The 24,107-nt window shown below is 40.0% G+C and overlaps 2 protein-coding genes across 5 annotated transcripts in view; one reads left to right on the top strand and one right to left on the bottom strand.

Moving 5' to 3' along the window:
* The first annotated feature begins 558 nt into the window (after nucleotides 1-558).
* Nucleotides 559-20,252, top strand: FBXO22 (F-box protein 22). The gene is made up of 7 exons (XM_089655298.1): nucleotides 559-764; nucleotides 7,932-8,070; nucleotides 10,576-10,663; nucleotides 11,930-12,025; nucleotides 14,876-15,040; nucleotides 15,572-15,737; nucleotides 17,068-20,252. The coding sequence occupies exons 1-7, from the start codon at nucleotides 559-561 to the stop codon at nucleotides 17,477-17,479; spliced, it is 1,272 nt and encodes a 423-aa protein (XP_089511424.1). The 3' UTR covers nucleotides 17,480-20,252.
* Nucleotides 20,253-21,444: 1,192 nt separating this feature from the next.
* The window catches only part of NRG4 (neuregulin 4), a 31,151-nt gene continuing 28,488 nt past the window's right edge, over nucleotides 21,445-24,107 (bottom strand). For 2 of the 4 annotated variants that reach the window (XR_016306615.1, XR_016306613.1), the window contains 2 exons: nucleotides 22,547-23,774; nucleotides 21,445-22,429 (listed from right to left, as the gene is read on the bottom strand). Coding sequence is in view for 1 of the 4 variants with exons in the window: in XM_089655299.1 (XP_089511425.1) it covers nucleotides 22,590-22,626 (37 nt within the window). In the remaining 3 variants the exon portion in view is untranslated. The remainder of the gene's footprint in view (nucleotides 22,430-22,546; nucleotides 23,775-24,107) is intronic. The other 2 variants (XR_016306614.1, XM_089655299.1) reach the window with 2 other exon arrangements.

The following is a 24,107-nucleotide window of genomic DNA, read 5'->3' as shown; positions in this document are numbered from 1 at the left end:
GGGGTATAAGTGGCCTGTAGGCAGGAAGGGGGTATAAGTGTCAGGTAGGCAGGAACGGGGTGTAAGTGGCCGGTAGGCAGGAATGGGATGTAAGCAGCCGGTAGGCAGGAAAGGGGTATAAGTGGCCGGTAGGCAGGAAGGGGGTGTAAGTGCTAGGTAGGTAGGAAGGGGGTGTAAGTGGCCGGTAGGCAGGAACGGGTTATAAGTGGCCGGTAGGCAAGTGGCTAACTAGTGTTTTTTCACAAACACTTCCCCACTCTTGTAGCATTGGATTACATATGACACAATGTAGTATATGGATAAGTTTTGTGGAGTGCCAATACTCTTGGAGATTGCACAGTACTCTTATCCATAGGCCACAAACAAGGGGACGTTGGAACCTCTTTCTAAGCACCGTATAAGCTCGCTGAAAGTCTGTTGAGCTTTCACTATCACTCCAGCTTGCTGTACAACAGACATGCGCCTTACAACTCCCTCCCTACACAGCTTTTCCCTGATCAAACATGGCGGCAGCGGCTGGGCTACGGCTACGTGGTTTCCACGACAACGCGCCGCTTAATGACGGCAATTCCGGCGGAAGTGGAAGGCTTAGTGATCATGTCGGAGATGGATGTGGATCAGTGTGGAGATGTGACGGACAACAATGGGCCCAGGAGCCACAACAGCCTGGAGAACCAGGGACACTACGTCCTCAGCAGCCTGGCCGAGGTGGTGGAGAGAGTGATGAGCTTCCTGCCCAGCAAGACCCTGCTGAGAGCGGCCTGGTGTGTCTGCACTGCCTCCATTGTGTGCTTGGCGGGGGGGTTATCAGTGTGCCTGAGCTGGGAGTGATTTTCTTCTGGGAAAGTTCCTTAGACTTCACATATTTTCCTCATTGTGGAGGCTAGGCTCCATTTTTATCATTCAGGTTTGAATTGCACCACATGCGGTGGAACTGTGTTGGGCTGCCATTCCAGCACAATCATACCACATGTCTGGTCCACCCCATTGTGTTCCGGTGGAGTGCGATTACAGCGTGCTGAGGAAAAGTGCTGCACACAGTACTGTCTGTCAGCGCAGTGAGAGCCAATCCACTGCCTCCCACTGCACAGCTTTCAGCTGAACTGTATGAAATATCTGTGTGACAACTTGATAAAATTTGCTTTAAAAACCAAAACGGTTCAATCCGCCAAGCTCAGCGCATCGTCATTATGCTGAGCTCAGCTGGATCGCACTGCACACCAGCCGCTACACTGCAGTGATCCAAGCTCTCAGACCTCATAATGTCATTCTGATTACAGGGAACTAAACCCTCCTATCCTTTACAGCCAAGGAAACTGCCATCTGCAAGTAGCAGCACTCCAATATATACACACAGCAGACTTCTCTATTATTCAGGCCATGAAGATAAAAAGACAGCAATATACGGCTCAGCACTGATGTTCCCAGAGCCATATATTGCTGTCTTTACATCTTCATGGACTGAATAATAAAGACATCTGCTGTTTGTATATTGGAGTGCCGCTCCTTCTATTCTTCATTTTCACTGATTGTGGGTGTGGACCAAACAGGCACACAGACGCACCCAGCAGCATGGGAGTTCTGGCAGGTCAGCCTTGAGCGCTGTGTACCCTGCATGCTGTTTCATTAAGCTGCCATCTTAGCCTCTGATCTGCAACTGCCTTAGTGCTGCACATGTGATCAGTTATGACACCAGGCATTTGATGGCTTGATAATTGGCTGGGAGCACAAGTAACTGTGACAGTTATAGTTCGCAGCATGTCTTGACTGTACAGTGAAGGAAATAAGTATTTGATCCCCTGCTGATTTTTAATGTTTGATCATCACAAAAAATGATCAGTCTAAAAATTGAATGATAGGTGTATTGTAACACTGAGAGACAGAATAGCAACATAAAATTCAAAAGAAATGCATGTCTAACAAATGATGCACTGATTTGCATGTTCATGAGGGAAATAGGTATTTGATCCCCTATCATTCAGCAGAATTTCTACCTACCAGGTGTCTTTCATGCAGGTAACATGCTAAGATTAGAAGCAGTCTCTTAAAGGGAGTTCTGCTAATCTCATTTTGTTACCTGTATAAATGACACCTGTCCACAGGAGCAATCAAACAATCAGATTCCAAACTCTCCACCATGACAAAGACCAAAGAGCTGTCCAAGGATGTCAGGGACAAGATTGTAGACTGACACAAGGCTGTACTGGGCTACCAAACTATCGCCAAGCAGCTTGATGAGAAGGTGACAACAGTTAGTGCAATCATTCACAAATAGAGAAAACCCAAAACAACTGTCAGTCTCCCAGGCCTGGTGCATCATGCAAGATCTCACCTTGTGGAGTGTCAATGATCATAAGAACAGTGAGGAATCATCCCAGAACTACACGTGAGGATCTTGCATTTCTTTTGAATTTTATATTGCTATTCTGTCTCTCAGTGTTACAATACACCTACCAGTCAATTTTTAGACTGATCATTTTTTTGTGATGGGCAAACATTCAAAATCAACAGGGGACCAAATACTTATTTCCTTCACTGTAACTGTTTTGGCAAACCTAAATTGATGAGTTTAGTTCCTTTGTTTCCCAAAACAGTCATTTTTCAAGACATACTGTGAATGATCATTTGTAGGCTAAGTTTAGATGTGTGGTTGAGGGGGAGGCAGGAAAAATGCATGATTTAACTGCATTTTTACCTGTCCCATAAAGTATATGTAAACCCTCACCTTGTATAACAACCCATACAGTTTAAAATAGAACTAAAACATTTGTGTATAGATAGGGAAAACACTATAAATATATTTTCTCCCCTTTTTTATAAGTGATTACATTACCTCTGTTCTTAGCTGCATAGAGAGATAAGGGTGGAGAAACAGCAGCATGCTGATGTTCCCAGTGAATGTCTGTTTAAGTGGAGGGGGGGGGTGTGTCAGCAATAGTCTGATCATTGGAGGAGAGCACACTGAGTTCCCAGCACAGCTAGAGAACAGACCATGCTCCTGCCTAGTGTGGTCAGTTTATAATAAACCAGAGGGACTGACAGGAACACCAGGGATTTCACCCAAAGGAAACAATACAAAGAGAACAGGATAATTTTTCATACAAGTACTGCAGGCACCTATCAGGAGTAGGAAATGTTGGGTTTGCATTTCCTTTAACCACTTTAATCGTGGTCACTTTCACCCTCTACCTGCCCAGGCCAATTTTCAGCTTTCAGCGCTGTCACACTTTGAATGACAAATGCTGAATCATGCAACGCTGTACCCAAATGAAACTTTTATAATTTTTTTGAGACAATGTGTTCTTTTGGTGGTATTTAATCACCACTACGGTGATTTTTTTTTTTTTTTGCTGAACAAATGAAAAATGTCCGAAAATTAAAAAAAAAACAAAAACGCCCTTTTCTTCGTTTCTGTTGTACAATTTTGCAAATAGGTTTTTTTTCTTCTTCACTGATATGCTCTGATGAGGCTGCACCGATAGTCAGCACTGATATACAGGGCACTAATGATCAGTGCCTTGATTATCGTGTAAACAAAGCACTGTCAGGATTTCCAGTTATCGGTGACCCTTTCCTCATACAGTGATAGCGCTGAAGAACGGGAAATCCGATAACCAGCAGACTGTTTAGATGTGACTGTGACCTTTACAGTGATCTGTGATGAGCTGTGTCCAAAGGACATAGCAGTCAAAGAGCGCACCCGATGCATTCCCCAGGCGCGCTCTGGGAGGACGTCTATAGATGCCCTCCCAGAATGAGAGAATCGCGCTGTAGCCGTCTTTTGGCTATAGTGCGGTAATGAGGTTAAGCTGCAAAAGGCAGCAGAGGGGGGTGTTTACATGAAAACTATAGAACATATCATGATTGGCGGGCGCAAAGCCCACTGAACGCGAACTGTTCAAGCAAATGGAAAAGTGCCCCAAATGCCCCGCAACAGCATAAAATTCACATGGTTGTGGCTCGCTTGTCGGCAAAAATGGGGTTGAAACATAGTGAGGAGGCGTCATATTGCCTTGTCCCTGTCTGTCAATCACCTGTGAAAAGTGATTCGATTGCAGATTGCTCTTCAGATTAGCATCAGATTTAGCCGCACATCTAAATGTAGACTTACAGGTACTAGTTTGCCTATGTTAGCTCTCAGCAGAACTGTCAAGCCATCAAATGGCTGGTGTCAAAGCTGATCACGTGCAGCACCATGGCAACTGCAGATCAAACAGAGGCTAAGATGGCAGCTTCCTCAACTGTAAAGGATAGGATGGTTTAGTTCCCCTTGAACATCTATAATAATATATTAAAGTAAAAAATTAGATCTAGACATATTTATTTAAAATGTGATGTAAGTAGCCGTCTCAGATTTCCTATTGTATTTTCTGCCTCCTTTTAATGTCCTGAACTACCGAACCTCTCCTTTTCCCCCCTCACTTCTATTTGTTTAGAAGGAGCAATGCACATTAGTTGTGGTCATGTGCATTGCTCTATGCACACTATAAATCCTATAGGCTGTCTCAGGAGGGAACAAGAGAGGACATTCCTACGTAAACTGGGATGATGGAGAATAATTGTAGCCACCCTCTAACAGGAAGTCATATTACAGCAGCAAAAAAGGAATTGGAGGTTGAGAGCAATAGAAAGTATTTTTCCTGAGTTAAGGATACAGACCTAAATAGATTTTTTTTTTCTTTTTAGACCAGAGTTTAGTGTTTAAGCTAACCATACACTATACAATCTGTACATTGTCCTTTACATCTACAAAGAACTATATACTGTAAAGACCCGTGTGTCTGAATAGAAATTGATTAGATTGTAAATGTGTGTCCTCCTACTACATAGTTTTTGTAAATTGAAGTAAGATTGTACAGATGTCCTTGGAATTGATGTTATGCTTCCAGCTCTCTCTGTACCTGAGGCCGCTGAGCATAGTGGACTTTTGATTCAGAGGGGGACAATTGGAACTCCATTGGACTTTTCTTGCTCTCTTGGGCTTTGTTAGAGGGATTTCCCCTCAGTTCTTGTCCTGTGAGAACAGTGTCACCAGATGGGAAGAGAGATAAAATCTACAAGGACACAGAACAGGGATAACACAGGGGGCTCAATTCACCAAACCCCATTTTGATGAGAGCGAGGGCCTTTTTTTGCCACAGTCCTGTATTTGTGGTTGTTGGAATCTGGAAGCCCTCTTTAACATTAAGTGGTGGGTGGGGGGGGGGGGCAGATTCCATTCCCCCATGTGAACTCATTCACAGTGAAAAACCCCAAAAAAACCAAATGTATCCTAGAAATAAAAATAATCAAAAATGTATCACTTAGGGGGCGTGGCCTGATGCGACATGGAGCAGAGCTCCGCCAAAGGTTTATCTTTTCATTGATCCTGCATACTCCACAGCAGCCTAACCGACCCGTTTTGCTATCGGAGGGTCTGTCTAACTCCTCCACTCATGTCTCCCCCTCGGAAACGAGCGGCCAGCGCTAAGCTGGAAAAATGAAACATAAAGATCGGGATTTGCCTGGGGAAGATGGCGGCTCTTCCTCCACTGAACAAGGACCTCCATCAGCAGAGATGGCCAGAGTGCTGGATGCAATGTCTGCCTGCCTGCCAAACGTCTCTTATCTCAAAAATAGAAGAGGTTGTGGTGGACATCCCCCTTATTTGGCAGGACCTTCAGAAGCTGTGGGCCCGCGTGTCAGAAGTGGAGGACGCCCTTCCCCTGCTGCAAGATTCCTCTGAACATATGCACCATCTTCTCTTTCAACTGCAGCAGAAGAAAGACGATCTTGAGAATTGGATGAGGAGCAACAACCTCCGCTTCATTGGCCTTCCCGAAGGCGCAGAGGGAGCAAACCCGGCTGGGTGTTTGGAGGATTTGTTTATAAGGACCGTGATGCCCTCTCCAGGGAGAAAGGAAATATACCCTTCAATAACACTAAAATTGCTATTTTTCTGGATTTCTCTGCTGAAGTGCATTTCTCAGAGTCCGCCATGTTAAATATGCCTTGCTATACCTGTCGAGACTCTCATTGCTATATCTACAGTATTAAGTCCTAGACTTCTAATGGTGGGCTTTTGCCCAAGATTGTCAGACAATGCCCCCTACTGGGTTGCGCTACGGGCCTACACTAATTCACACACCCCAACCTGGTGCTTAAACCCCTTCTGGCTCACAGCTATATCCAATGCTGAAAAATCTATCACTTAACCGCTTCCCGACTACCCTATAGCAGATATACTGATACAGGGTGGCATGGGTGCGCAAAATCACGTGTGTATATACATGATTTTGCATTTCTGGATAGGGGGTGCATGAGCGGCTGGCAATCACCAAGTCCCAGACTGTGATTACTCGCCAGCGCCTGGTGATTGCCGAGCATCTTCGACGAGGAGAACTGTTTGTAAACAACAGTTCTCCTCCCTGTCACCTTGTGCACACTGCTTTGGATGGCTGTGCACAGCCATGCAAAGCAGTGTGCTTACAGTGAAGCACACAGACACAGCCCCTCGTCATAACTCCTTCCTGCCCAATGCCATTACCACAGTGTCAGTGCTCCTCCTTTTTTTTTTTTTTTTTTTTTTTCTTGTAGCACTAATCACTGTACTGGTGTCACTGGGGAGGTCAGTGACACCAAGTCAGTTCCGCGCAGTGTTAGAATGCCCGCTGCAGTAGCGCTGTAAATCGCTGATCGCCGCCATTACTAGTAAAAATAAAAAAAAATCCAATATCTATACTGCCATTTGTAAATGCAATAACTTTCACGTAAACCAATTAATTTACACATATTTGGATTTTTTTTTTAGACATGTAGGCAAAGACATGTAGCGGAATACATTTTGGCCTAAATTTATGACGAAATTTGATTTTTTTTTTACTGGATATGTTTAAGAGCAAAAAGTAAAAATTAATGTTTTTTTCTCAAAATTGTCGCTTTTTTTTTTTCTAGTGCAAAAAATTTAAAACGTACAAGCGATCAAATACCATCAAAAGAAAGCTCAATTAGTGGGAAAAAAGGACAAAAGTGTAATTTGGGTGCAGCATTGCATGACCGCGTAATTGCCAGTTAAAGTAACGCAGCGCCGTAACACAAAAAATGGCCTGGTCAGGAAGGGGGGTAAATCCTCAGGAGGGCAAGTGGTTAAACTCAACAATTTTTGTAATTCTCATCTTTTAACACAGTGGGGGAGATTTACTAAAATTGGAGCACTCCAAATCTGGTGCAGCTGTTCATGATAGCCAATTAGCTTCTAACTTCAGCTTGTTCAATTAAACTTTGACAATAAGACCTGGAAGTTGATTGATTTCTATGCAGAGCTGCACCAAATTTTGCACTCAGTTTTAGTAAATAACACCCATTGCAACCCTTGTCAGCCTCTTTCAAAGGAAAATGTTTACTTTTACCAACTCACATCAATGCATAGATTATGGCTAGTTTAATACAATACACTTTGTTTTAAACTGGTCATGTGTTATGCTTTCACTGGAGAATACAGTAACATAAATAGTGCTAGTTCAAATGACCCCTGGAAGTTTTTCTGAAGAAAAAAATAAAAACTTTCAAGATCCATTTACATTTCACATAGCTTAGCAAACTTTGGAATTTTTGGACCTGCTTCTTTTCAGAAAATGTGTTTATTCAAGGGACCTCCTATTTCATTCATGTTAAGTGGGAAGGTCTGCCTGATCTAGTCATGTAGGTCCCAGTGTTGTTATAAACTGCTGGGGTAAACAGCCCATTAATCACAGCAGCCAGATACCTTTCTGGGGGCATTCTTTGCAAAATCAGTGAAATGAGCAGTATTGTGCTGATTCCAAGGAAGCAGCAGTTGTTTATTTGAAGTTTTAGGAAATCAGATTGCTGCACATCAAACTAAAGGTGATTTATCTTCTTGGGTTTTGTCTTGTGATTATATATTTTATTTAATACTCTATTTTTGGTCTCAGTGTTTGCAGACTGTGGAGGGATTGTGCTTGGCGTAAGCTGAAAACAAGGCAAAAAATAACCTGGATATCCTCAATGGGAGCAGGAGGTATGGATTTGAGTGGTCATTCTCTGGTCCATGTTGTGAAAGAAGAACTTGAGGTATGACAATTTAATCCAACCTAAATGTAATCAATGCACCCACAATAATGAATGCATTTAGAAATCTTTAGCATTGGAGAGCATTGCAACCATGATCAGTGTATCACAGGTGCAGTGCACAGGCTCCTGACTTTTCCTTCAGCCCCAGTTTCTGACAAGTATAGATCTTCTGGTATGGGGCTGGAGGAAGTGGACATTGGCCTACAAGTGCTGTAATGTCGCTGTACTTGTTCTCCCTTGAAATATATGAGCCTTTCGGGCACAGAGGCATTTGGGGCTTCTAGTCTTCCTATTCACAGATCCCTGTGAATGGATGATGTGGCTGTGCAAGGGTGGTTTGAGGGTGGGGAGCTGGTGAATGTGACCATTTTTCATGTTACACCCTAAAAATGGCTGTAATATGAAACCTGGTCAGAAAGGTGGACTGTGCTTTTGATTTGCATTACAACAAGGGAAGAGCGTCGAAGCAGGACATGACGGTAATAGCAAAGTACTCCCTATTGCAGTGAATGCTGTTGAAAATGTTGCTTTAATCAGATGAGAGTAGGTAACAATAAAAGAAAAAAAAAAAAGTGTAAAAGCAAAATAGTGGGATTGATACTAAAGGCAAATAGGCTATTAACTTAGTATTGGAATTTACCCTTAGCTTAGTGAATGGGGTGAAAAACTAACTTTCCAAAGAACACCCAAAGGAAAATTTAAAAAAAGGCAAAATGTTCAGATGCTAAGTTCATCTTTAGGAAAACAAATTTATGAATGTACATATTTTTGCAGGAAAAAAATGTGCATGTATTATTTTTTTTCCTTGCTCTCTCCCTCCAGCTTTCTGGTACAGGCTTTCAGTTAGAAAGCTATAGGTAGTGTGAATGGACCACAAGTGCGCTGATCAATGCAGTCTTAGTCCATTTAGAACTACAAGCCGTTTGCTGTGGTGGCAGATAGGACTTGTAGTTTCTTCATTCACAGGTCTCAGGCGTAGCCCAAACAGCCATGCCAATTTTCAAAGTGACAGCGGTTGGGTGGAAAGAGAAATCCCTGCCCACTGTCATAGGAAGGGGACTTAGGGGGCAAGGGGGATGGGTGTAGAGCATGTTACACCCTAAATATGGCTGTAATGTGTTCTAAAGGTGAACTTTAATCATCATAGAGTTTATGGTAGGCTTTTTTTTTTTTAATTTCCTGCATTGCCTGACCCTCTGTATTATATTTGTGTTATTTTCAGCCTCCGATTATTGTATTTATGTTTGGTTAAAATGTGTATTACTTTTTTTTATATAGAACTTCTATTGATGTGTACCTGTTTATTATTTGACATTTCTCAGTTTGAGTGTCCATTCAACTAAAACCATATATCCTGCCTTGTGTTATTTTATTTCTACTACAGACCAGTGTACAACATTAGTACTGTATTTTTTTTCCAGATTTCTTTTTTAATTATAGAGAGTGGGTAACCCTCCCTCCCCCCCATCAACATCACATGTATTAACAGCAATAAAACAAAGTTGTCTCTGATGGCTGGCATTACAAGCAAGGGAAAATGTCACCAGCACACCGAGGATCACCAATATGGGGCCAAAAGTTTTAATGAACGATCACATAGTTACAGCAAGGCAACGTTTTGGAATCTTGCAGGACCCCTTCATCAGGCACGTGATGGGGTCCTGCGAGACTCCGAAAATGTTGCCTTGCTGTAACTATTTGATCATTCATTAAAACTTTTGGCCCCATATTGGTGATCCTCGGTGTGCTGGTGACATTCTCCCTTCCTGATTCTGTTCGATTCCAGCTGACGGTCGCTGCAGCACCCACTTATACAAACAGCCATTTTTAACGCAGGAACATGTGCATCTGGATTGTACACTTGCATTCTGGCATTACAAGCAGACTGCATTTTGTTGATACTCACATGGTACTAAGCTGTTCATGTCTAGGTTGTATTAGGACTGTCAGTATGCCAGTTCCACCCAGTGGTTCTCAAGTGTCTGAATGCATCATGTAATCCATAGCAACCAATTCCATTTTTTTCTTTCATTCTGAATCTCTTTTGGCACTCACAGGCAGTTTTGGTTTTAAACGCATGCATGATTGAGTAAATCTGGTGTCTGATAGGTGGATGGAGCTTGTTCTTTTATTGTGCAGCCAGTGGTTCAGCTCAGTAGCTGGCTTGCATCAGTGTTTACCATATAATGCCTAGTGTATAGCCAGAAGATCGCTTTGTTCTTGGAGGTGAGCAGGAAGTTGTACAGATTTTTTTTTTTTTTTCTTACTCCCCTTTGTGACTATATCGGAGCATAGGAAGGTGTCCAATGTGTTTTAGTACACAGAAAATGGTTGACATCTTTAGCATGGAGCTCCCCATTAGTCAAGATTGCATTGTAAGTGAAAGCTTTTCCATTTTTTGTTGAAGCTCTCCTTTAAATATTATTTTGTTGTATGTATATCTATCATATAACGCTTTGATTATAGTTGGATGTGACTAACTGGTTATTATGTCTTCTCTTGTAGAAAATATATATTATTCCAGAAATGTTTCTGTACTTCACAGACTCTGAGTCACTTAATGACCATGGGGCACACTGTGGACCAAAGAAGGGTAAGATGGTGTAAAATACATTTACACTTTTTTTAGCTCATGGCTGCCCATAGTAACTCTGTCAAGCTTCTGCAGCCTTTCCCAAGGAGCACCATGTTAAAAATACAGTATGTACATAGTTGCTGGGACCTGCAGCAATAAGCCCATATGGCAATGCTAAGTTGAACATCTGAATGCATTTGATGTGGAATATAAAAGCCAGATTACAAAACTAATGATGTTGTAAGAGCCTGCGCATACTATAACAGTAGAAAGAATGCCTGTTAGACTGGCATGCACCCCAGGGACATGTTACTTGTGATGTTTTTTTTCCAGGGCAAATAGAGGGTACCTAGGAATTCCATTACTGATCAGAAGCTGGACTAGTCCTTTCCCTACATGCTGTTCATGTTTGTATTCATACATTACTGCACTAATCTGCCATATTGTTAGCTTAGGCCACCAATTAATTGATAGCTTTGGACCATAGATCGCAACAACCATTCATCATAGTTCCTGATGATATTTGTATGGTAGTCAGCCAATGGCCGCTGACTGGCTTAGTGCACAGATCTAGTCCTGATGTTTAGGAAATGACGAGTCAGAACCGCTCACCAAACACCCCTTTACAAGTGTGAACAAGACCATAAAGCTCAACTCAGGTCAAAATGTTTTATTCATTTTTGATAGGGAAGGTATTAGATATCCCTCCAACATGGGGACAGATGAAAATAGAGTGAGTGCCTTCTGGACTCAGCGACCACTGCTGCCTTCTTTACTTGTAAAGGGTTTCAAGGGACAGGAAGGGAGGGAAATTCTTCACAAGGCGGCTAAAGAAAGAAACAAATGATACGAACAATGATGTCTCACTGCAGTGAGATATGTGATCAGAGTGACAAATATAACATGGACATACATCAGCACAATTTAAAAAGACTAGTTATGAGATCAGTCAGGTAACTTTTCATTTGTTTCAAACTATCTGACTTGTAAGTATTTATAGTATCTGTAGTTAAGCAAAGCACAGCTTGTCTTTTGGTGTTTTTAAATGGAAATACAAAGCTATAATTATTACATATGTCACATAGTCACAGAATGCAATTAAATGCAGTCATTTTGTTTTTTGGGTAGATGGCTATGCACAGAATAACAGTGGTCTGTGTCTGAACTTTGGTAACCACATTATCCTTCACCTTTTTTTTTTTTTGTCCTTTTTGAATTGTATTACCCATTCATTCTGCATGTCTGCTGATCTCTGCTAAAGTTGGCTTTTTCTCTTTTAACTAGCAAAAAAGAAACATGGTTCAGAAATGGCAGTCGCCTTAGAGAAGCTTCTACCTAGTGAATGTCAAGTTGTTGGACTTGCTACACCAGGAATTGTAGGTAATATAAAGTCAGGGCAGGTTGTAACTCCAGTGGATTTCCCTTGTTTTTTTAACATTGTAAATCAGCAGTATTTGTTTTTTTGTTATAGTTGACATTTGTAACAAGAATAAATAACAGTATGGTTGTTGTGCAGTAAAGCATTTATTATATATACTGGGAGGGGTAGGAGGTGCAAGTAAATACAAGTACAGCAAGTGCAGTGTTTTGACTGAGCATTTTAATTAGCCAAAATTCAGTCACTGAATTTTACCCCAGGACTTTCTGTAGTTCAGCATTTTATTGTAGTCTTACAGCATCTGGAATTAAAGTGGGACTTTACCAATAACAATTTGATAGAAAATTATTTTCTTTAGCAAGGAACATGCATTCCACTTTAATAATGATGCTGTCAAAATCAGCGTGTGTTGTAAATTGCCTCCAGCATTGTTATTGTTTCTTCTTGCTGGAGGCTGCCATTTTGCTGAATCCCAGAGCCCCTGAGCAACGATAAACCTTTACACTGTCAACAGATTGTCCTCTACATTTAAGGCAAAGTGCTGAAAAATAGAGTGAAACTGAGCATGTGCAGAGGTGGATGGAACAGTGTATTACTGGATTTTAAACTGTATAGGCACTTACAGTTGTGGCCAAAATTATTCAACCCCCAATGCTGTAAAGGGGTTTAGGGACTATAGTGTACATTTGGAATTGTATTCAGAATCAAATCCTACAAGGACGTTGTAACTACCCAAATGCAACTAAAATGACATCAATTGTTTATGTAATACAGTAGTAAATGGTTCTTATGTGGTTTCTTCATTGCCACAATTATTCAACCCCTTAAAGACTACCACTCTGAAGAACAGAGGTTCATACAGGTGCTTTCCATCAGGTATTGAAAACACCTGTGGATGTCACCGAGCAGCAATCAAGCATAATAAGCACCAATTAGGCAGCTTTAAAATGACTGTGATACTCAGCTCCTTCTAGACATTTACTGGTGTGGTTACAAACATGGTGAAGGCAAGAGAATGGTCCAGGAAGACCAGAGAAGAGGTGATTTCTCTTCACAGGAAGGGCAATGGCTATAAGAAGATTGCAAAGATGTTAAACATACCAAGAGACACCTTAGGAAGCATCATTCGCAAATTCAAGGCAAAGGGCACTGTTGAAACGCTACCTGGTCGTGGCAGAAAGAAGATGCTGACTTCGACTGCTGTGCGCTACCTGAAGCGTAGAGTGGAGAGAAGTCCCCGTGTGACTGCTGAGGAACTGAGAAAAGATTTGTCAGATGTGGGTACAGAAGTTTCAGCCCAGACAATAAGACGCACACTGCGTAATGAAGGCCTCCGTGCCAGAACTCCCAGGCGTACCCCCTTGCTGTCTCCAAAGAATAAGAAGAGTCGACTGCAGTATGCCAAAAGCCATGTGGACAAACCACAAAAGTTGTGGGATAGTGTTCTGTGGACTGATGAAACAAAATTAGAACTGTTTGGGCCCATGGATCAACGCTATGTTTGGAGGAGGAAGAACAAGGCCTATGATGAAAAGAACACCTTGCCTACTGTGAAGCATGGTGGAGGGTCAATCATGCTTTGGGGCTGTTTTGCTTCTGCAGGTACAGGGAAGCTTCAGCGTGTGCAAGGTACCATGAATTCTCTTCAGTACCAGGAGATATTGGATGGAAACGTGATGCAGTCCGTCACACACCTGAGGCTTGGGAGACGTTGGACCTTTCAACAGGACAATGATCCCAAGCATACCTCCAAGTCCACTAGAGCATGGTTGCAGAGGAAAGGCTGGAACATTTTGGAGTGGCCATCGCAGTCACCAGACTTAAATCCGATTGAGAACCTCTGGTGGGACTTAAAGAAAGCAGTTGCAGTGCGCAAGCCTAAGAATGTGACTGAACTGGAGGCCTTTGCCCATGAAGAATGGGCGAAGATACCCGTAGATCGCTGCAAGACACTTGTGTCAAGCTATGCTTCACGTTTAAAAGCTGTTATAACTGTAAAAGGATGCTGTACTAAGTACTAAGATTGAATGTCACTTGGGGGTTGAATAAAACTGATAATGCTGTGAGCACAGAAAAGACATTTGTGGTTATTTCATTATAACTGTTATGTTATATTTGTCTGACCTACAAGTGCCTCTTTAATGTAAATGTAAGCAAGATGACTGAATGATCAAAAGCAATGTCAAACTGGCCAAAACACTCAATTTCAGTGGGGGTTGAATAATTTTGGCCACAACTGTATTTTAATGTTTTACATTGCTAACCTGCAAAAGGGGCCAGCCTGAAGTGATCTAGCAGGACTTCGTTTTCTGATTAAATTTCCACTTTAAACACATCAACACACGCAGCACATCATGACACACAACTTTTCTGTTAATGTTCTGAGTTCCTTATTAGACTTTAGGTGATACATTTTACACTTTTATAAGTCATGGGCATCCTGTGACATGTCTTCAACAGGCTGCACATGCTAGCCATACACACATCAGTATTTTTCATGCAACTGATCATTTAATCCCATTGATGCAACACAAATGTTAAATTCAGCTGGTAATTTATTTCTGTGTGAAAGGTTTAAAAAACAAAGTAAATAAAAATCAATGCAATCCTTTCACAGTGGATCAGTCACTCCATACACCATATAGCACACCTGAATATTATTAGCATGTCCTAACCCTCTGGGGTTATTTTCCTTGACGTAAAGTCAGTTGTAAATGGAAGCTAAAAAAAACTTAAGAATTGCTAGATTGGAACAGAGTATCAAAATGATTGCTTCATCAAAAGATCAGATTGAAACATGTATGGTTCATGTCACTACAGTTTTCATTTCTCACTTTTTTTTTGTTAATCAGTTACTCCCATAGGATCCACAAGTAATCAGCCAGTGGAGATGGAAGATGGAGAGTCTGGCTTTGCACTTCTGTTCCCCAAAATCGCTGGAGTCAAAATAAAAAAATTTCAGTTCTTTAAAGACTCCAAGTGTAAAGTCTTTGATGAGAGCAAACTTGAAGAGGCTGGTAAGCTGATCTGTTTAGTACAATTCACAAATAGGGACCTGTTTTTTTGCGTGTATGTGTGTGTGTATATGTATATGGTTAAAGTGGAAGGGCTAATGTAAGTCTGGTTAAAAAAATATTACCTTTCCTCCTTATCTCACCTGTGTCGCATTCCATTTGTATGAGAAATCTGTGTATATTCCGTTTTTTAGAATATGTTTTCCTACGGTCATGTAATCTAGAAGTTGTGACTCCTCATGGAGTACTTGACAGCAATGCTGGATTCACAGAGCCATGATGTCACCTGCTCCCTTTGATTGCACTCTGCAAATAGCACAGCTGGATCGCAGCCAGATTGTTTCCATCTGACAGCAGGCAGTTGGCTTGTCAGATAAACACACACTCCTGGTGGCTGCAGCCAGCAGGAGTGTGTGTAAACCCTCCACCAGGTCCGTTCAATGTACGGACTTGGCAGTAAAAGGGTTTAGGTTGATTACCGCACTATAGTTTATTACTGAATGTTCTCATAAGTTTCTTAATTGTGGTTTACAGGTCTAAAAAATAATCCAGACCTGCGTGTGGTTCTGATCTTTGGATACAACACATGGAGACATGGAGCAACTCGCTTCTTACATCAAGTCTTAAACCCTCTAAATGAGAAAAGTATTATTATTGCTGGCGGCCAGGTTGAGTACCTTGCATCATTTTCCTCACAGACGTAAGTACAGCTTGTTTGATTGTCATACATATGTTGACGTTTTTTTTTACCAGTAGTAGTATAATTTTCTATCTTTGCCCCAGTTGCATGTCATTTATACACCCATTTTAGCATAGTAGAAAAATGTTGCCAGTAGACCACCATTTAAATGAATGTCATTTGGTGCAAGTGTACTTTCTGATGTGTATGCTCAGGAATGGCACCCCTAGTTGCTACCAATCTCAACACGAATATGCACTAACTTTACAAAACTCTTATCCATTACTGCATCAGTAGTTACCTTTTACAGTGCTTTTGTTGTTGTTATTATTATACAAAATTTATATTGCTCCAACCGTTTGTGCAGTGCTATACAAAAACATTAAAAAAAAAAGGGAGACAATGCAGTTACAATACAATGCAAGGCAAGGGGGTTACAAAAGCTAATAACTGTGAGGAAGGAACAGAGAAAGAGAAAATAAAATTCCAGTTTTTAGGTAGAGGTGGAATAGATTTGCTTGAAGAGATAACAAGTATAAATGTTATTCTATTGTTTGTCCTGATTAAAATGACACTAAATTATGATTCTGGTACAGGGCACTGCAAAGTTATTACAAATGAAATAAAGGCTTTTTTCAAATTTGTGGGTTTTTTTTTTTTAATGCAATAATGCAAAAAAAGGATAGAAAAGAATCAAAATGGAAAAAAGTAAGTTTAAATATTTATGATTAGAAGTAGTCCAAAACAAATCAGCAGGAAAATAATAACGTACGGCAGAAAGGGGTAGTAGGATTTAATCAGAGTAAACGAACATTGATCAGATTTTATTAAAAAATGTTTCTTTTTTTAAACGTATCAGCTCATCTCTTTGATCTTTAGATGAATATAATATAGTGTTATGCATTATGTCAAGTATGTGCAATATTAATTTTTCTTTATGATAAAAATTATAAGAATCCATTTTGTAAAAAATAAAAATGTTACTTTGTTTCGCTTTTTTTTTTTTTTTTTTTTTTTTTTTTACTCCTGCTGAACAGTGTTTATAAACACTGTTGAATAGTCGGGTTTTTTTTTTTTTTTTACAGCAACAGCATGGCAGAAGGACAAGGTGAACTACACACAACCTGAGTACTTTGCCGTTTTTAGGCATGTGTAGCACACCCAGTGTCCACAACATGCTAAATCAATATTAGCTTAATAGATTTTTGCATCAAGTTCTAAATTCCCTTTTATTTTAATTTTGTGTTTATAGACTTTTTTGCTTGTAAGAGGTTGGGTAGGCAAATTAACTTAAAAATGAGTGTTTGCTTAAATATAACCAAACGGCACAAATGTTCACTCTACATTTTAGAAATACTCAGGGAACAGACTGTATTGGTGTTGTTGGCCTGGCACTGAGTGGACAACAAATCCAAGGAGCCACAGTTCTACTGGATCAAGATATCTATGATGAAAAGACTGTAGACTCTGCCATGCAGCGCCTGAAAGCAGCCAATATACCCACAGAGAACAGTGTGGGGCTTATGTTTGCATGCGTTGGCCGAGGAGAGCAGCACTACAAGAAAAAAAATGTTGAAGCAGACTGTTTTCGGAAGCACTTTCCTAATGTGCCTTTGCTTGGTTTCTTCGGCAATGGCGAGATTGGCTGTGACCGGGTAGTGAGTGGAAGTTTTACATTGCGAGAATGTAACAGTGAAAAAGACAACCTTTTACATGGGTACACAACAGTTATGACACTAATTCATTTTGGACCATCAAAGTAGTGTCCAGTGTTCCCAACAGGTGTAGCAGATGGATTCTGACATTCTGTTACCAAACCTAGACATCAGGGTTCTTTACATTGCTGCCAGCAATGTGGGCTAATGTCTGCCAGCCACCTCATGTGATACTGCCTCAAATGAAGAAATGGTTCCTTTGTCAAGTTCTTAATAATCCTCCTTCAGTGGCTTTAATACAAGTGATGCCTTTTAATAGAATTGAGCTGCCTCCATTATTCTCAGAGTGTCTGTATAACTATATGTACAGTATATCAGATAACGGCTAAATAGCGTCTATGAATATATGATGTGTATAAGTAATGATTAGGGGGAGAGATAGGGAAATAAAATAAAGATCACCCATTTCCAAAAGAAAAAAAGCCTTCTCTGCTGAGAGAAATTCAAAAAGAACACAAATGCTTACTAAAGTTATGGGGTTAAATTGATCTTCAGGGATTTGTGTATGCAGAGAATGTAGCACAGTAACTTTCAGAGACAAATTGAATAGCTTGTACCTTTTTCCTATTAGCTAAATCATTAAATCCGATTGGTAACTATCAACAGCTGTTCTGCTTTTACTCTTTTTTTTTTTTTTGTTTTTCTTCAGCCTAGTTTTATACATCCCTATTATTATAATTTATCTCCAAAGTTCTCTAAAAAGAATGAGTAGACATTTAGGAGATGCTATTACTGCTATGTTTTCAAAGTACAGGTTCTAGAGCCATCATCTTGATCCTTGCTTTTCCTATCCAGTAAGCCCCTAACCCGTAATAATACTAAAGGCAAATAGGCTGTTCAGTTTGCAAGGGATTTTTTCCATAGCTTAGTGAATGAGGTGAAGCTCTATGAACTTCCATCATCCAATTATGTGTAAGCAAAAATACTGGTTTTGGGGTTTTTAAAATTTTTCTTGCACATGATTGGGTATTCTTTACAAATTGAATTCTGACCACATTCGCTAAGGAAACATTTTGCAAAATAAAAATGATCTTGCTAAGTGAACAGCCTATTTGTCAGCCTATTTAGTATCAACCCTAATGACTCCCTAGGTAGCCATGCCAGAATTGGGTTGACAAACTCAGAACCGAACAAGTCAACAGTGATAGCTTCCATAGGTATATCCTGACAGGTTCGCCTTAAAATAATAGCATTACCCTAATATGTACCTAAACTTAATTTACATTATTTTTTTTGTATTCTCCAACACGTGGAATTGCTTTTAAGGTAATTCGTCAAGGTTGATATTTTAGAGCAAGCAGTGTTTAGATTCAAATTTTGTTTTCCAAAAGCTGAATGCATTATCATTCTGTCATAAACCACTTCTGTAATATGCACTTTGAATTTACTTCAACCTTTTGTAAGATGGCCATTGTTTTATCAACCTCTGGTTTGAAAAGGTTAAAATAAAAATCTTGGTTCTCCCCATTATAAAATCTTGTTTAAAGTAGCAGTTTAATATTTGCTGACACTTCATAACACCCGAAATATTTGAGCCTTCTAAATACACTGGAGGAAGTGAGAGTATATGTTGCCCGTAGCAATCAGATTTAACCTGCCTTAGATTGTCATATTTCTGCATTTTTACATATGGATAATATTGTTTGTATTCCACAATTTAAGTGTTTTATGTGGTCAGCATACCATGGCAGTGTTTTCTTAGAATATATTTAGTAAAAAGGTAACCGTCCTCATTTCTTTTGATATGATTGTAGGATGCCATATGCAGACTAACAAACTAAAATCTAAAGAAAGGAAAAAAAGTTTTTAGGTTTTCTCCAGACTTCTAGTTTGCTGTGAACACCATTATGTTTACACATTTCCAGGCTTACAATATTTTTATAGGACCACTCCTTGCTTAGTGTCTTTAGTGACCTGAGGAACAGTTACATGTTAACATTAATGCTGATCACCTTTTAAAGCTGTAGTAAACTGCAAAAAATAAATTAAAAAAATCTCCCTGCAAGTTAGGAGCATAATGTGCCAATATGCATCGCATGCACATTATGAAAGACCTACCTGAAAACGGAGCCCTCCAGCAGAGCGCTGTATGTACTCCCCAAGGCTTTCATCTTCACCCGGTCTTCCTTTGAGTTCACGGGCTGCAGCCGCTTGACTGGCTGAAGCGCAATGACATTACTCCTGCTTGCATTCGTGCGGAAGTGATGACCGTGGCACATCTCTCTCTCTGTCCATTGAGAATGCAGTGCACATGCATCGGTTACATCACAAGTGCACGTTTAGGAGATATTTACAGTACCTACAGGTAGGCCTTATTAAAGGCTTACCTGCACGTAAAAAATAATAGACTTCCACTTTAATCCAATTATGTATTTACAAAATCAATAACTGTATTTTTAGATACGACAAGTATGAGTACCTGAAATGTCTTTGTAATGGCACCAGAAGTGAGAGACTGGGTAAGCTTGGAAGAACAGGTCGGGCTTGGTTTTATTACACAGTGTGGACAATCTGAACAAATTTAGCACTGTCTATGCTTTTACAGTAAGGCCTTGACTCCTAGTCCCCAATGACCAGGGTTGATAAAAAAATTATCTGACAGATCACCCTAGCTGTGTCATGCTAGTCCACTGTTCTTCCACTTTGCTTTGTGCTCCAAACTAGGCTGAACAGCTGTAACCTTTGTTCTATGGAAGTACAGTTTTATCCTACCCATTTTGTGTTTTGTGTATAATAATTTCCTTGATTTCTTATTTTTGTGTATATGTTGATCTGTCAAGGACTTAATGAATGTATATAAAACTTTCATTTTGTACACCCACTTGTCTTTTTTTTATTTCCATAAATGTGTAGTCTGTGAAGGATGGCAATTATTATTATCTTCAACCTCTCCAGTTCAAAATGTAACAACCAGAAAGTAAATCATTCTGTGATGGGGATGAGTGGATTTGTTTAGCAAGATCTACAGTGCCAATAGCTTAAATGTGCTGCCTTTTTGTAAGATGATGTTGGCATAGAAGACTGCAAAGCATTATCACAAATCTTATAGTGTTTATTTTACAGTTATCTGTATACTTATGCTAGTGAGGTTTTCCAGGACTATGTTCCCATCTCAGATATTCCATTCCACACAATAAGGCCATTCTCAGCAAGGATTTCCTGAAATCCTAAGGTTCCTATAGAGTGGCTAAGAGTTCATTAAGCTGTAGCTGATTGACCTTCCATTTGATGGTGACTGTACCGTTTCAGGCCAACAACACTTACCAGAGTCAGCAGTATGACACCAATGATCTTTAGCTATCTGTAATGGTGGCATACTGAGCACTACTTTTGAGGAGGGCATTCTTCCCACTGACAAACAATGTAAGGAGCACCCAATGAATTGGTTTTAGCAAGGGTTCCCCAAACCCTAAAATTAATTTCAAGGTTTCCTTGAGAGGAAAACAGTAGAGAAGCTGTAATAAGGTGTGAGAATTTTTTTTTCTTCATACTGTGCGCTATAACAATGGCTTGTGGACAATATACAGTGCACTACAACAATGAGTTATGGACAATGATTGGCTGGTTTGACATTTTTATCTTCCTTTGCTCATTTTTCTAAATTATGCTCAACGTTCTGTTCCAATGTAAACTGAAGCTATCCCTGCTGTTTGTAGCAGCTGTAACATTATGCTGTGTTTCCTTAATTTTGATCCTCTTTCATTTTGTTAATTAAATTGTTTTGTGTTTTGCATAAATCTGATTTAGTTTTTTTCTCCATAAAAATAAAACCGTATAAATCACATTGTGGAATTTTCAGTTCCTGAAAAGCATGGTCATCCTTACCAGAAAGCATTGTTGTAACATTTGGTTTTCACGATTGAGTCAATACTCCTTGATGAATTTGGAGAATAGATTTGTATTTAGTGAATTGCATTTGATATAAAATATACATACAAACATAGTGTAACATGGAAATACTTGTGAGACTAAGGAAGAGAATGGTGCCTGAACTAAAAGAATCATAAAATAGGTTTTTCTTAGAAATTTTTTATTTACAGCCACATTGCAAACCTTGGAAAGGCAACTGGAATAAAGGGTATTTAGAGGAATCAATAGCAATTTCTGATTATATTTATCAAAGAAACCATAACATCATCAAGACTATAGCGGCAACTCGCAGTACAGGATGACATTGAACTTGTATGAATTCTAATACAAAGTCAACAGAAAATTTGCCAACCAGTCCAAACACTAAGATCTCCAATGTCATATTTAAAGGCCAACTTCAGACAAATCTTTTTGTTTTTTTTTTTTGGACAAAGGGGGGCATGAATCCTCTGTTGGATTTTTATTGCTGTCTGTGTCGCTGCTGGGGGGAGCTTTCCACTCATTTTCTCTTGAGAGAGAGGGATTTATGCCCCTCATACAGTGATCAGTATATGTGGTGGGTTTAGAAAGACTGTTAACTACACTTCCATATTTCCTATATACCTGACTTAGAAGATCTACAGTCATAGCTGGTCTGTCTGTGAGACCACTTATTTCTTACTAGCTCATAAAATAATCTCTGGAACAGTAACCTAAGATTGTAGTTACTGCTGGTATTTTTGTGTACAAGACATACCGTATAGAATCAGCTGCATCCTCTCACCTTCTTGATATCTAACACTAGGCTGACACCAGCCCTTATTATCTACCTGCTGTTTTCTTCATGTTAGGGTGCGTATCAGATACTTACTTGCAAAACCATGATGGAATAAACCTGGAATTATTACATATTACCAGCTTTTAGTACAGCAAAGCAGTGTTCATTCATGTAATGAGAGCTAGTGTGTGCATAAAAAGTTTCAGGACAGTTTCCCAAACCATGTAACAGCAAAGCCTGTCAAAGGGTCTGGATCCCAAATCTTTGAGAGCCACGAAAGTACTTGTGTTCTTACAAAACATTTTACTACTTGTAGTAAATTCCTTCATCAGGGCTGAGTTTTCAGGAAAGTAGCAATCTTCTTATATCTCCTAAAATAAAGAATAACGGTGATACTTTCTGGGAGACGTGTTTTCAAATAACTACTTCAGTCATTGGTAGTAGAAATACAGTTTAACGGAGATTAACACTAGAATTGTGTTGCATACCTTGGGTTATTTAGATCTCCCTTGGGATGCCATTAGTCACATACTATGGCTCTTCTTCACTTCGATTCTTAAATTTTCTTCTGCAAAGTTTTTCAGAAAGCAGTAGAATTAGATTACCAAAACAGGGGCAAAACAAAGTTAGATTTGAGTGTCAAGGGAACCTGTAGGGATCATTTATTAAAGAAGTCATTCTAACTTCAGTTATTATGTACGGGGCAGAAAAACTTCCTATGTTATGAAGAATATTGCCTGAACTAGAAAGTAAGAATAGTGGGAGTTTGTCATACCACAGTGTGCATCTAATTAATAATTTCCCACCTAGTGCCTTTCAAATGGCTGACAGAATTCTGAAACTCATGGGTCAATCGTGATGTAACGATTTTAAGGGCAAAAGCGTAAACAAATTGTGAATTTACCAGTTACACATGCCACTGGCAAGCCATTCTAGGTATTAGGCTGGCATTTGGGATATCTGGATGACCCCCTTCTTCCATAGGTTTGCCCAAATGTGCCAAAAAAAACTTTTGTCACGCATATCTTGCCTGTATGACCTAATATCATCGCCTTTTTAGTAGAGGCTTAAGTGCAGTAAAACATACAAACCAATTCATAGTAATCTTGTACTGTTTTGACTTCCTCAAAGTGAATTCTAATTGGATCTTTCTCTGCAATTTAGTGATCTTAACGATCATTAAATTGCAGGTAAAGGCACAGAAAAAAAGTGATCTTTATTCACTTGCAATGTGCCTCTGAACTTGCAAGAAATATGGCCACTCCAGCAAGAGTCAATTCCCTATCATAGCCTCCTCCCTCCTTGCATGTCACAGCCTCTCCTCTTCTGGGAGTGTCTACTGTCTGTGTTGGCCCAGCTCCTCTGCCCCTCCCTTCACCACCTTACAAAACCTTTCATGTAGCAGTTAGGGGAGGAGGGAAAGGAAATGCTATAATTTCAGTGACATCTCTAAGTCTTCTGGGGCTGCTGACATCACATCCAAGATGGAAGCCAAACTCCAGCTCAAACTTTATAGTCCGTTTACAGCAACAGGTTTTTTTTCTTTTGGGATAAATGTTTTACATGAGTAAATGCAAGTTGATCATTTAATCACCCCTGCCAGTGGTAAATGGATTGGCTCATCCATGTAAACTGATACATTCTGCTGGAGAGCTTGTGCTTCTGAAAAACAGAATTCCTGGTTGGATCACCAGATGAAAATAGAAGAAAGAGAGCCTAAAAAAGGAAGCAAAAGCAGCCATCACATCTAAGAACAGGTAAGCTGCAATTTTTTTTTTTCTTGGGGGGCGGGGGGGGGGGGGTGTTAATGCCGCCTCAAATAAACCCAACCCAAGGGTCTATGCACACTGACTTAAAAAAAATGCTGCTTCTAGAGGAGATTAGTGGTTTGCCTGTAGAAGCAACTAATGTCCATGCACATTTAGGTCATTTAGAGGTATATTTTAAGCTCCACATTTACAGGCAGAAAAAAAAACCCTTCTGTTTTGCGTTTTTGAGAGCGTTTTCTTGGCAGAAAAAATGCTAAATGCTCAAAATTAGCGTGTTTTT

This window comes from Staurois parvus, unplaced genomic scaffold (assembly GCF_062004578.1).
Source record: "Staurois parvus isolate SC_StPar_1 unplaced genomic scaffold, SC_StPar_1.0 ptg000832l, whole genome shotgun sequence".
In the NCBI taxonomy this organism is placed as follows: Eukaryota; Metazoa; Chordata; class Amphibia; order Anura; family Ranidae; genus Staurois; species Staurois parvus.
Note: the sequence above shows the minus strand (reverse complement) of the source record. Positions and strands in the feature narration are given on the sequence as shown.

What these genes read in the sequence shown, in the direction of transcription:
- FBXO22 (XM_089655298.1), top strand. Translation starts at nt 559, where the DNA reads ATGACGGCAATTCCGGCGGAAGTGGAAGGCTTAGTGATCATGTCGGAG. An exon ending in TTGTGAAAGAAGAACTTGAG is followed by an intron (nt 8,071 to 10,575) that starts GTATGACAATTT and finishes CTTCTCTTGTAG; the next exon opens with AAAATATATATTATTCCAGA. An exon ending in GAGCAAACTTGAAGAGGCTG is followed by an intron (nt 15,041 to 15,571) that starts GTAAGCTGATCT and finishes TGTGGTTTACAG; the next exon opens with GTCTAAAAAATAATCCAGAC.